The sequence below is a fragment of the Chrysochloris asiatica genome, unplaced genomic scaffold (genome assembly GCF_000296735.1).
Source record: "Chrysochloris asiatica unplaced genomic scaffold, ChrAsi1.0 scaffold00156, whole genome shotgun sequence".
Taxonomy (NCBI): Eukaryota; Metazoa; Chordata; class Mammalia; order Afrosoricida; family Chrysochloridae; genus Chrysochloris; species Chrysochloris asiatica.
In genome coordinates this window covers 3,750,752-3,764,819 of record NW_006408674.1, presented here as the reverse complement: position 1 = coordinate 3,764,819, position 14,068 = coordinate 3,750,752, and the positions used below count along the sequence as shown (strand labels likewise).

General features: G+C 47.6%; 1 protein-coding gene across 1 annotated transcript; it reads right to left on the bottom strand.

Annotated features, from left to right (window-relative positions):
• Positions 1 to 376: 376 nt before the first annotated feature.
• On the bottom strand, positions 377 to 2,711 carry MESDC1 (mesoderm development candidate 1). The gene has a single exon (XM_006870915.1). The coding sequence runs from the start codon at positions 2,086 to 2,088 to the stop codon at positions 1,000 to 1,002; it is 1,089 nt and encodes a 362-aa protein (XP_006870977.1). The 5' UTR covers positions 2,089 to 2,711; the 3' UTR covers positions 377 to 999.
• Between the last annotated feature and the right edge of the window lie 11,357 nt (positions 2,712 to 14,068).

Genomic DNA, 14,068 nt, shown 5'->3' with positions numbered 1-14,068 from the left:
TGAGAGGCACAATGCAAATGGGCCTGAACCATAGTTCTTTAAGACAGGAAAATGTTGGAGACAAAGGGAGTTAATTTCCACAAGAAAGTAAAAACAGGACAAAGCCCCTACTAACAGCCCAGATCCTCAGCACAATGCATGATCTAATCACATGGATAGCACCTGCCTTCACACACACAGTCCTCCCTTCTTCAGTCCTAAGCAGGCAAAGGAACAAATCTCGGAGGAAAAAGTGGAAAGGGGTGAGAAGAGGGGACTGGGTTTCCATGATCATAGCACTTCATTGCTACTCAGAGACGCCAGTTCCTTTCTGGAGACGTCATGCACATGCAAAATCACAATTATTGAAAAGCAACAATAATTGCAAGAAGCCATATGAGAAACATAACATTTTAATAGATGAAATAAATACTCCAGTACATGCAAGGTAAAAACTTGACATTGGGGGGAGGAGGGGAAGAATCACTCTATAGTGTAAATTAAAAAAAATAAAACACACACTCACAGTAGCTTTTACCCCCATTTGCAAATCACATGGCAAAGGCATACTCTTTCCACACCAAGTATACTCCTAGTCCAACACGACTGCTTAAAAACATACAAAAAAGGTAGCTACATCCAAGTCTAAGGAGTGAAAACTGAGGTAATTTTTTTTCTTAATTAAAAAAAAAAAAAAAATCAAAAAAGAAATGAACCCATGACCTTCTTCCTGCCCAATTAATAAAATTTGGTTGTGAAATTCTGGAAGATGGACTGGGGTGGGGGTGAGAGTGGGGTAAGTATTACTCGTCTTCTATCTCCCAGTCCCCACTGTGTATAGGCTGGTGGGCACCTGAGCCCTCTTAGTGCGTGTAAGTTTTGTGCAAGGCCCATTTAGGAAGGGGCGCGGGGAGTGGATTTCACCTATGATTTCTTTGGTATAAATGGAAAGGGGCAGACAATCAGTATCTTCCTTTAGTCTGGGATGGAAGAAGGGGCATGGGAGGGGGGGTGGCGGTGCTAATTCACAGAATTGGAATTCACTGGCGGTAAAGTCCTGGGCGAAGACCTCTCCCTTAAAGCCTGAGATAGCAGGGTGCAGCCTTCAGACACGGCGCAGGCCGAGTTCCTCAGCCTCTCCCTGTGGTCCGACATCTTGGCGCCCCCATCGGGGTGCTGCGCTAGATCCCTGAGGCACTGGGTCAGGAGCACGCAGGCGGACACCACGCTCATGGCACCGCCCAGGATGGCAGTCTGCACAGCCTTGCCCTCCGTGCTCACGGCTGCCGCCCGACCCAGGAACTGCGGCTCGGTGGCAAAGCCCACCAGGGCGCTCACAGACTGCACCAGGGGCCCACTGAAGAGCGCGCAGCGGCTGCGTGCCAACTCGCTGGGCGCTGCTTTCACCTCGCGCACGCAGGCCAGCAGCGCAGAGGCGCTGGTGCTCATGCATTTGACGCCCAGCTTGAACTGCTCGCGTGAAAAACGGTCCCGAGACTTGTCGCTGGCCAGGGCGCACGCGTCCGTCAGGAACTTGAGGTTTCGAGACAGGCCCTGTGACACCTCCAGCAACAACTGAGGTGTCATGTCAGCCAGTGGCGTGGCTCGAAGCAGCGCGCAGCCCTGTTCCACCTCGTGGCGGCAACGTGTCACACGGTAGCGGTCCACCAGGCCCGGCTGTGCGGGCTGCGCACCTGGCGTGGCCACAGCTGCCAGGTAGGCCGCGTGGGCAGAGCACTCGGTCAGCGACACAACCAGGTCGCCCAGCTCCACCAGACTGTCCCCCGCCTCTCCGAAACGTCCCATGTTGAGCTGGCTCTGCACGTCATGGGTGAGGATGGAGAGCCCCTTGGTGCGCGCGATGATGGTGTCCCGGCACTGCTCGAAGGACTCGGTGCCGGCACAGGAGGAAGCCAGGCCCTCCACGAGCACTGGACGCGCCTCGCTCGACAGCAGCAGCAGGTCGGCCACCAGCTGCATCTTGCCCTTGCAGTGGTCACAGACTGACACCAGCCTCTTCCGCGACTGCGAGCTGGTCCCGCCGACGGTGATCGCAGGAGCTGGAGAAGCCGCCTCGCCGGTGGGCTTCCCAGCGCTGCCACTAGCCATCGCGCCCGGGGGGCACTGGCATGCCGCTGGGGAGCCCGCTACCGCCACCACTGCCACTGCCGCTGCCCCCGCGGCTGTCGCGACTGTGCAGGCCAAGGCCGCGGTGCCTTCCCCGAACCATCATGCCATCCACCGCCGCGGGCGGAGGGCACTGAGCTGCGGCGGCCGGTGGCCAAGCGGCACAGGGCGGGACGGAGGGCCAGAAAACGCCAGAAGCTCTTTGGGACACGGGGCGGGGCTGCGGCGTCCAGCCTCCTAGAGGGCTTGCAGGAAGCATGAACCGGGGCAAGGCAAGCTCACAGTCCGAGCTCCTTGCCGCCAGGCTGCCAGGAAAGTCCCCTCTGCTGGGCCGCCACCTCCTTCCTGGGCATGGCCCGACCGGGCCGCCGGAGCCGAGAGGGCGGGACAGGGAAGCTGGGAGTTGTCCTTCCTTCCTTCCTTTCTTTGAAATCAAAATCCTTTCCTCCGGGAGGAGCACGGGTGGTGGCCCAGGCAGGCTCTGCTGTCAACCGCCTAGCTTGAGGCCACCTCGGCTCCGTGGCGCACGTGGGTTTCAGGCGCCCCCGTGACCGCGCAAAACGGCACTTCTCCGCGACGGCGGCCCGGGTTGGCGCTTGGGGACGCGCAGCTGCTCCGGGCGCATCTCCTGCCTCCAGCTCTGGGGAAGCGGCGCCTGCAGCGGCGGCGGCAGCAGCTGCAGGGCCGAGGGTGTGGCCGGCTCCGCCGCGCCGAGTCAGAATCGGGCGGGAGCTTGCACTGATTGCGCACAGCAGCCGCCTCGTTCACTCGCCTGCCCACCACACCCGGGCGTGCCGGGCGCCTTGGCGGTCCCTTCCCGCCTCGCACTTCACAGAGCGCGGCCCTGCGCGCAGGCGGCACGCCCTCACGGACAGCGCGCCCCGCGGCCCGCCGCTTGCTGTAAGCACGAGTCCATCCCAGTCGCCTCCTCGTCTTAGACCGGCTGCGGCTGAGCTCCCCAGAAGCCCCGAACCCTGGGAATCGGACGTCTCTGCGCGCGTCTCCCCGGCCGCCAAGCCAACTCAGAAGGTCCCCTTGGCGCTGCGGCAACCCGCCCGCGCCCCGGCTCCTGCCATTTTTGTCAACCACCAACTTCCGAGCGAGCGGAGAGAAACTGAAAGGAAGGGCGGAGGCCAAAATGAAGAGGGGAAAACACCCGCTTCCTCTTCCCGAGAGGCTTCACCTCCGAGTTGGCAGTGGGTACGCTGCCGCCCGCCCACCAGTGCAACTGGAGGCTTTTCCTCTTCTCGTCCGCTCCTCGTCCCCGAGCTCGCCGCCGCTGCCTCGGCAGTAACCTAGCTGGAGCCTATAGAAATCTTTTGTGTGGCGTCACCGCCTTTCGTTTAAATCCCGCTTCCTCCTCTCGCCCTTCCTCCCGCCCCCTCCGCCGCTCCCGGATGCTTGCGCGATGCGCTGCTCCTCCCCCGGGAAGCTGGGTGGCTGCAAGGAGGACGCCGCCGCCCAACTTGGATACCCGCTGGCCCCGACCCTCCCGGCACTGGTTCGGTGGTCCCGGGCCTCCCGGGCGATCCTTGGCGGGGTGGTGGGAGCGGTGGAGAGGCCAGCCCTGGGCCGGGGCTCTGTGCAAACCCCTAGGAGATCGGGGCGCAGTTGCCAGTTGGCCTTACGTAAGCGCTTAGCCAGGCCAGGGGGCTCCAAGCTTTCCGCGCCGCAAATAGAACAACTCTAAAGGGTGACCTGTGTTCTGGGGTGGAAGGAGGACACCCCGACACCATCCCATGGTGATCTGCTGGGGGTTCAGTAATTTCGGTTTGCGGGACATCTGCTTTTCCCAGCTCTCCTCCAGCCCTTTGTTGTATTTGATCTTCCACCTTGGGTTTCTGAGGAACTGTGCTGGGTAATGAAAAGGGCACTGGATTTAGTCTGACATTATTACCTCTTCTTCCTTGTAACTGCATGTACTTACTTTATATATGTAGGTAGAGCGTGGGTTTTGAATCAGTCTTCCTGAGGTCAGTTGTACCCCAGCCATGCATGAGTTGTGTGACCTTGTGCACGTTCTCTCTGTGTATTCTCATCTCTAAGTCTGATACTTGAGTACTTGCAGACTTGAGTACGTGAGTACCGGGTAACTACATAGTTGTTAACACTTTGAGCTTTGATCAGCACACTGTGCCCTCGCATCCCTTAAGTTTGTTTACAGACTAATAAATTTGGAGGTAAACATTATCCCCACTTTACAGATAAGGAAACTGATGCTCAGGTACCTTAAATGATTCCTGAAGGTCAGGAAGACAGCAAAAGACAGGGTGGAGAGCCCACCTTTACTCCCACCACCAATCCACCCTGTTTTTCAGGAAGTGGTTTGAACACAGTAAAGAACCCCACCTATTAGTCCTAAAATAGACCTCTGTAGTAGAAGTAGGGTGTGTACAGTCAAGTTGGGTGTGTACAGTCAACAAAAATGTTCATTCCCCTAACCACCCCCCCAGCACCCCCAGTACATCTTATTTCAAGCTAGTGGATTTCGCACTGCTAACCGCGAGCTCAACAGTCTGAATCCACCACCTGCCCGGAGGTAGAAAGATACGCTTTCTGCTCCTGTAAATATTAGAGCCTCAGAAACCCCATACAGGTCACTTTGAGAGGGGACAGACATGATGACATGCATCAGAGGCATAATTAGAATGGCCTTGTAATTCATCATTCAGACCAAAACAGATGAGAGTAAATGGTGAAGGGATATTATTGATAATGAACCAGGGACAAGTGCAAACCTGGGTGGATAGTCAGCCTACTCACAATTGAAAGTGCCCTAATTTTGTAAACCAGAGGCCTATAAAGCTGACGACTTCTAAGCAAGCAGCAATTCCACAGGATTAATGCCTTTTGTTTTTCCACAAAGAAAAAACAGATACGCTTGACTTGGTAGCCCAGGACTTAGCACCTAAGACTTTCTATACTCCAAAAACTTACTAGGAGAGGGCAGTCAAACTCTTCCCTCTGTGCCTAGTTTCCTTATGAAATTGCTCTGGATGAGAAGATTTTTCTAAAGCCTCTTGGGAGTCCTTTTCTATTCTTTCCAACTATGTAGTCTGTTTTCTTGTTACTGGAAACCTTGTACCCCAATAGGAGTTCTATTGAATAAGCTTGGTTTCTCTTTAAAAATGGATACGATGGTTTTCTTGGCTATCCCTTTCTCAGGTTTTCAGGTAGAGCAGTTCCTCCCAAACAGATATTTCTAGGTGCTATGTTCACCTTCCTGTAGGTCACCTTTACTACCTCTCCTTAATCATTTGATCCTCAAACACGGTACCAGTGTACCAGAGAAGATGACACATTCAGAAACAGGGAGTCATGATTTCACTTTTGGAATAGTAAGGATAAAATAAACTGAGAAAGTGTTGTTGTTGTTGTTGTTAGGTGTCGTTCAGTCAGTTCTGACTCATTGTGACCCGGTGCACAACAGAATAAACACTGCTTGGCCCTGTACCCTATTCACAGTCTTTACTGTGTGTGCATTGTTGTAACCACTGCATTCATTAATCCATCTTGTTGAGAGTCTTCCTCTTTTTTGCTGACCCCTCTACTTTACTAAGCATGATATCCTTCTCCCAGGGACTGGTCCCTCGCAATTATATTTCCAAAGTATGTGAGATAAAGCCTTGCCGTCTTCCTTTCTAGGAGTATCCTGGCTCCTAGAAAACAAAACAGAGTTGCTCATTCTTCTGGAAGTCGATGGTATACTTAACATTCTTTGCCAACACCATAATCCAGTCTTCCATATTCTTGTCCAGTATGCATATGTTGTTGTTATGTGCCATCTAGTCGGTTCCGACCCATAGCGACCCTGTATAGAGTTTCCGAGGGTGTAAATCTTTACGGGAGTAGAAAGCCTCATCTTTCTCCCGCGGAGCAGCTGGTAGTTTCGAACCGCTGACCTTAAGGTTCGCAGCCCGATTCGTAACCACTACGCTACCAGAGGTGATTTTAAATACCATGGCTCCCGTAAAAAGGCACCTTATACCTCAGGGTGACATGTTTACTTTCTAATACTTTAAAGAAGTCTTTTCTTGCTGATTTGCCCAATGTAATACCTTTGCTCACTAAATAGTGCAGTGGCGAGTAGGTGAGGGTCACGTGATTAGTTCTGACCAATGAAATGTAAGTGCAGTGCCGTGTGTTATTTGCGCTGTGCAACTACTGCGGAGACTGTGTGTCTAATAGATGGTGGAGCTGCCATAGCTTAGGTGACTCAGTGTAGTAGACCCTCTGTTGACCTGCGCTAGACATGTAACCCGGGAAGAACGTAAATACTTGTTATATTAAAGTCACTGAGTTCGGTTGTTTCCTCATATAACATATTTTAGTCTAACCTGATAGAGGAGGGCTGTTTATACCTGTCTCTGTGGTTACTGGAGAAAATGCCATGGCCATTGGTAAACTTGTTTTTATAGCCTCAGTGCCTGGCTCAGGGCCAACACTGAGACATTTGATAAATATTTATTGACTGAATAAGCTAGATGCAAACAGAGAAGTGATTAAGGATTTGGGCGGGAAAGGTGAAACATCCTTCACTCCCTCCCTTACCTGTTCTAGAAGGTGCACCTACCACCTGGACTTGAAGCAGGTTCAAGACAGCAATATGGACATTTTGGGTTTTGGTAACCAGCTTTCACATTGCTTCCTGGACCCAGACTCTATGGACCCACATACCAAGCTACTTTGGGCTGTGTTGATACCTGGTGGTCAGAAGGGACATTCTCTGCTCTAGTGTATTTCTCCTTTGGAGCAGGGTCCCTCTTTTATGTGTGTGCTTAGAGATGGGCCATTTGAATATCATCTTTTGACTCTCTGCACATATCCAAACATCAGCCTTCAATGTCTTCCTTTGAACACATCGTCTAAAGGGGAGCAATTTCCATCAGGAAACTATATGCTTAACTCTCCTCTCCCCTGGTTTGCTCATCCTCATAGATGGTGAGCTTGGCATTCATTGGGCATGGTTCCCTATGTCACTGCCTTTACCCAGCAGTCCCTCTTGCTCTCTGGTGTATTTTGTTCCTATACAAGATCACCTGGGCAGAACCTCACCCTTCACTCCTATCCCATCCCCATCCTCATCTTCTACCTTCCCCGTCATTTTCTGTCTCTGTTCATCTGAAGTTGGGTGTGTGAGGGAAGTATGTGTGCTGATCCCATTACATCTTGGCTAACACACTGAAATATTCGGGTCACAAGATCTGGAGATCTGGAATTGTTCTCAGTTTTACCAGAGAGCCCTAAATAGAATTAAAAGTATTTATACAAATTAATAATAATATGAGTGCCCATTTATCTATTGGCTAATAATTTTGGATGCATTTTTCATTTTCTAGACTGGTGGAGGGAGGCTAAGATTACTATGAATACTAAGCTACTCGCACCCTAAATTCCTGATAGTAATCATGCCTAACCATGTTTTTGAGATCTCTCATGGCGCCTAACACTTAATTGCCGTGAGTCACTTCCAACTCATAGGGACCCTGTATAGATAGTGTTTCCAAGGAGCAGCTGATGGCTTTGAACTGCTGACTTTGTAGTTGGCAGTCCAGTGCTGAAACTACAGTGCCACACCAGAAGTCCAAGACACAATTGCTATTGATGTTAGGTTTCATCGAGTCAGTACCGACTCAGCAACCGTATGCACAACAGAATGAAACACCAACCTGCACCAACATCATAATCATTGCTACGTCATTTGAATCCATTGTTGTTGCCACTGTGACAATCCATCTCCTTGGGGGTCTTCCTCTTTTTCTCCAACCCTCCACTTTACCAGATGAGATCCTTCTAAGGGACTGGTCCCTCCTTATAATGTGTTCGAAGTATGAGAGATGAAGACTGGCTCCCAAAGAGCATTCTGGTCATACTACTCCCAACACAGATAGGTTTGTTCTTTTGGCAGCCCATGGTACTTTTAATATTCTCCTCCAACCCCGTGATTCAAATGCATCAATTCTCCTACAGTCTTCCTTATTCACTGTCCAGCTTTCACATGCATATGAGGTTATTGAACATACCATGGCTTGGGAAAGACACACCTTCGTCCTCAAACTGACATATTTGCTCTTGAACGCTTTAAAGAGGTCTTGTGCAGCAGATTTGCCTAATGCAATACAATGTTTAATTTCTTGACTGTTGCATCCATGAGTGTTGATGGTTGATCCGAACAACTAGTAATTAATTGTTAAGTTCCATCAAGCTGTTTCTGACTCATAGTGACTCTGTATAGGGTTCCCAAGGAATGGATGGTGAACTTGAACCAGCAACCTTAAGGTTCAAACTGACCTTATAGTATAGTACATTCATCTGTAGCGCCACATAGGATTTTCAAGGACTCCATAGTTAGTGGTCAAGATACATGAGGAGTCTTGGTGGTACAACACTTACATACTTGGTTACTAACCAGAAAGTTGATAGTTTGAACTGACTGGTGTTCCACAGGAGAAACAGGCTAGCAATCTGCTGTAAAGACGATAACCTATGAAGCCCCCAGAGAAGTTTTGCTCTATCACACTAGATCTCTGTGCATTAGAATCTATTTGGTGACACAGAACGATACCAACAGATGAGGCTAAGTCCGAAAGTATTGTTACAAAATAGTATATCAAAATGTGAAGCTTTTAGTTCTCAGCATGTCCTCTACCTAGGTCTATATACTTCGGAGGCTGGAATTTTCATCCATTTCCCAAAGAATTCTGCGCTCTTCGATTTACACTATGTCCATATAGGTATTTTGGTGTCCTTGAGGGATTCAAATTGTGTTCCTTTTAAATGTTCTTTGAGTTTGGGTGACAGAAGTCTGAAGGGGCAAGATTAGGGCTATAGGGTGGATGGGGGTAAGGTTTCCCGATTTAATTCTTGTAGGACAGCCCTTGCTATCCTTAAAGAATGAGCAGGTGTATTATCGAACAATGTGAAAAAATTGTTTGACCCAACGCGCATGGCCTTTTTAACCCTAATGCAGTTTTCAATTTAAAAATATATATTTGTTCATAATAAGCCCCTGCAGTTGTCCTGTGTCCTTTGAGAAAATCTATCAAGATTATCCTTTGAAATCCCCAAACAGTCACCATAACCTTCGAGCTGACCTCTCTGCCTTGAATTTAACTGGCCCAGCAGATCCCTTTGGAAGCCTCTGGTAGCGTAGTGGTTACGAATCGGGCTGTGAACCGCAAGGTCAGCAGTTCAAAACTACCAGCTGCTCTGCGGGAGAAAGATGAGGCTTTCTGATCCCGTAAAGATTTACAGCCTCGGAAACCCTGTACAGGGTCGCTGTGAGTCGGAATCGACTCCACGGCACATAACAACAACAACAACAATTTTGATTGGACCTTATTATTATTTTTTAAAGGTATCCTAATGAGACTAAGACAAATATATTCCTGAGAAAAGTTGTCTGAAACCACCCATTGATCACAGAGACATGTTTAAACACATTTTGTATGGAATAAACCGTATGTACTAGAACTCTAGTCACAATACTTTTTTACTTACCCCGATATAAGGATTCACCCTCACATGGTGTCTCCCAGACCCCCAGCCAGAATTGGGCATTTCTGCCCCTTTTACCTACTTTGCTTTGTACACAATGTACAATTGTGTACAAAATCTAATTAATTACTGACATAATTCTCTTTCCACTGCTCTGTCACATCCTTAAGGAAAAGGACTTGGTACATTCAGCTTTCTCCGGCACCTATTCTATTGCCTACTTGGCCTATAAATATTTGTAGAGTGAATAAGTTAATAGATTTCATTCCATTGTTACTCTGTCTCTGTGCGTGTAGACTTCCCTTTATGGCCACCATCTTTGACTCATTCATGGACAGAAAATCATGGACATTGATGACCCCTTTGGGGAGTGCATCCTACAACAGAGCACAGCCTCGGTGTGATTCCAGTCTATCTCATACTAAGGTTCATCCATAAAAAGTACATCCCAGAAGCTTATGAAAAAGCTTGTTTCTTGAGGTTTGCCAAAAATACCATCTTGATTTTTATCCTGGCCCAATTGATAGGTAGAAAATTATGTTTTGTGGAGTTTGCATTTCTCTGATACTATAAAAATGGCACATCCCTCCCACAATACTCTCTACTCAGCTGTGATTGATAATTCACTGTAGTGACCACACAAAATTCACACCTCTTACTCCCAGTTACAAGGAGCTCTGGTAACGTAGTGGTTACGAATCGGGCTGCAAACCTTAAGGTCAGCAGTTCAAAACCATCAGCTGCTCCGCGGGAGAAAGATGAGGCTTTCTGCTCCCGTAAAGATTTACAGCCTGGGAAACCCTGTGCAGGGTCGCTATGAGTTGGAATCAACTCCACCACGGCACTTAACAACAACAACAATATCAACGACTCCCAGTTACAGGATTTGTTAGGGAAGTTACCAGGTTACAGTTCAGAGTTGGAAGTTCCCGGGACACAGTTCTGGTAGCTACAACCGCCTCTCTTCAGCTGTGCCTCTGAGCAGACCTCTCTCTGCCTGGACAATCCTACAAAGCTCCTCTAGGGCTGTTAATACATAACTTCACTATAAGCCTCAGCCTGAAGCCACTCAGCACTAGCTCTGAGAATTAGCTCTAGCTCCTCAACTAAATGCCTAGAGGCACCCACTCTGCAAAAGTACTTCCTGCCCAAAGACGCTCAGCTTTACTTGCTCTGTGGACCAGGAAGTCCAGCCCTCTGGCTCAGGCTCTGGCTCTTGGTGCTGCTCTTCGGGCATTCCTCTGGTATCACAGCTCTGTCTCCTGGACTTCTGGGTCTCAAGGCCCACAGGACACGCTCCACTCTTGGATCTTCTGCTTCTTTTTTTTTTTTAACCATAACTGACTTTTTTATTTTAAAAATTCCAGGAAGTGATTTCTAGAATACCTCGTTTTTATAAAAGTACTGACTATATTAAACATATCACTATTAATTCCACTGAAGAGCTGCCCTTTTTCATAGGTGTGAATTCCAATTAATAGGATACATGTCCTTGAAATAGAAAGTTTTCCATTATTTTATTCAAATTTCAAAATTAGGATTACTGAGTTTATTGTTTTATGGCTGGGCAAGATGCTACTAGCTCACTTTAGGAAAATAATATTCTTTGTTAAAAACTGTAAGGTCATTCTGTTCAAAATTTTTAGATAATTCACAGAAAACAGATGTATTTAATCAAATTACACAGGGAAGGCCTAGACTACTAACTAGACATGTATATGTGAAACAGCTCTTTAAAAAAATAAGACGCACAAATAGGTCTGTCTTGGTATAATGCACATAATTGAATAAAACCTGGAAGACCAATATTGTTAAACTGTCCCATTAGAATTCAACAACAACAACAACAAAACCCCACACACATTTAGTAGTCCGTTTGTGCTTAAAATTTTCATGTGCATGAGAAGCTTAAAGAAAAAAACACCTCTCTGTACATGATTGAAAGAAAGGTATCTCTTTCTTTGATGGTAAAGAGATACCTTCTGCCTTTGAGATAGCTCTTTTTATACCAAGCAGGATGGCAAAATTGGGCAAACTTAGGGCTGTTAACAATCACAACTGAATCCAACTTGTTTTATCCAGACCCATCAAAAAAAAAATCATGTGCTGGGAGTTTACAAAGACTATGGCTAGAGGAGACGTTAAATAATTCACTGAAGATAAGTAGTAAGATTTGGTTTTTGAATGTGGTTGGTCCTTTATAATTGTATGGAAATTGAACCTCATGGTTAGTGGGTCAAACTCACCAGCCGCTCTTCGGAAACCCTATACAGGGTTGCTATGAGTCAGAACTGACTTGACAGCATTTAATGACAACATATTCCATCCTGGTGTGATACTGTAGGATAAGCACTGGACTGCAAGTCCAGTTTGAATCACAAAGTTGGCAGTTCAAACTCAACAGCTGCTGCTCAGAAACCCTATACAGGGTTGCTATGAGTCAGAGCTGACTAGACAGCACTTCACAACAACAACAACAACAAAAGTATTCCACCTGGTGAGGTCCATCTAGAGTCACTGTTGATGTTGCTGAAAACCTCTTCAGGTCCTGATCTCTAATTTGCATTATACTTACTATGTGTTGTGTATATCTTCTGTTGTTAAGTTATTAAGTGCTGTGAAGTTGGTTCCGACTCATAGTGACCCTGTATAGGGTTTCTGAGGAGTGGGTAGTGACCTTGAACCACCTACCTTAAAGTTCAAATCAACCTTGCAATTTAGTGCATTAACCCACAGCACCGCACTAATGCTGTTGTTGTTGTTGTTAAGTGCCGTCGAGTCAATTCTGACCCATAGTGACCCTGTATAGGGTTTCCGAGGAGCAGCTGGTGAGCTGGAACCACAAACCTTGCAGTTCAAACGGCTTTACAGTCTGGCGCATTAACTCACAGTGCCACACCAGGATTCCCGTAGAGAGTATCAAATTGATTCTGACTCGTGTGTGCATGATAGAACTGTATCCCTTAGGATTTTCAAGGCTGTGACCTTTCAGAAGCAGATCAGCAGGCCTGTCTTCTGAGGCACCTCTGGGTGGTTGAAACCACTAACCTTTCTGTTAGTCACTGAGCACTTAATGGTGTGCGCCATCCAGGGACTCCAATGATCTCCACTAATCCATCAGCTCCTAGAGAGCAGAGAGCTGAACATCACTCTTCACCTACCCAGACGGTGCCTCTGCTGATTCTTGGATGACAGCTGGCCCTCAGTAAATGCATTCTCACAGAGTTGAACTGACTCAAGATCCAAACACCAAAATCAGTGGTGAAATGCAATCGATCCAGAAGTTTTCACGTGTGTGGTTTATAGGCAGAATTGACTTCCTCCTTAGATGAAAGTCGGTAGCCCTGGAAGTTTTGTACACAAGCCCAACAATTTCTATAAAACACTAAGTGATTTTTATTCCCTACAAGGGCTGGGGGCCAAGATTCCCATGGCTTTTGCACCTTCACTTGGCAGCTAGTAAAATGAATTACCAGGCTGACCCCACCCAACAGAGCACATGATCCCCCGCAGCTGTGAGTGTTTTTTAGCATGACTACAACAGGAGAGGGCTCCAAGCCACTGGGTGGAGCAATGAGCCCTGGGGACAGAGCTTATGACATTTCCCCTCTGATTCCAACAAAGAAAAGAAAAATCCCTCTTTTTAAAAAATGAGCTGCTTAGGCTCAAAGTCAATAGAAGACGTTGTATATAGTATGGTGGTGGCAGTTATGTGGTTCCGATTCATTGTGACCCTGCATAGGACGTCCAAGACTGTAAATCTTCACAGGAGCAGAAAGCCTCATCTTTCTCCTGCGTGACCACTAGTAGTTTTGAACTGCTGACCTTGAGGTTGGCAGCTTGACTCGTAACCACTATGCTACCAGAGCTCCTTCCTTATATAGTATATATACCGGTAATGCTTGGATGAACCTGTAGAAGATAAAGCACTATTACAGTGAGAGAGAATTTCAGATCCGTGGTTGTGAGACGGAAAGGAAAGCAGACACGGCTTAGTTAGTGCACTTTCCTCTTTCCTTAATAACAGAATCTGATTTTTATTTGGGATGACAGTGTATACAGCTAAGGACTAGGCTCCTGCCAATGAGATAGAAACAGATGTGTCAGGTGGAACAGCCTGCTTAGAGGAAGCTGATGGCATTCAAAGGTTTGCTCTCTACAGCTGACTTGCCTTCCTCCCTCCTGCCTTTGGTTGAACATGAACTTGGTGACTGGACCTCCAATAGCCACCTTAGAACGTGTGGTAACCTCGAGGTTGGAAGCCCCACATCAGGATGACAAGGCAGAATGAGAACGAGGCTGGGGGCCAACACAAGGATCTACTATATCAGCCTATGACACTTAGCTCCTAGCAGCTTTTGTGAAAGAAAAAGCAAACACCGACGAAGCTATTTTGTTAAGTTACTTTTTTCAGTTTTTTTTTTTGTGTTTGTGTTTTTTTTTTGTTTTTTTTTTTATGCAGCTA

Excerpts from the sequence above, each read along its gene's own strand:
- MESDC1 (XM_006870915.1), bottom strand. The coding sequence starts at position 2,088 with ATGGCTAGTGGCAGCGCTGGGAAGCCCACCGGCGAGGCGGCTTCTCCA.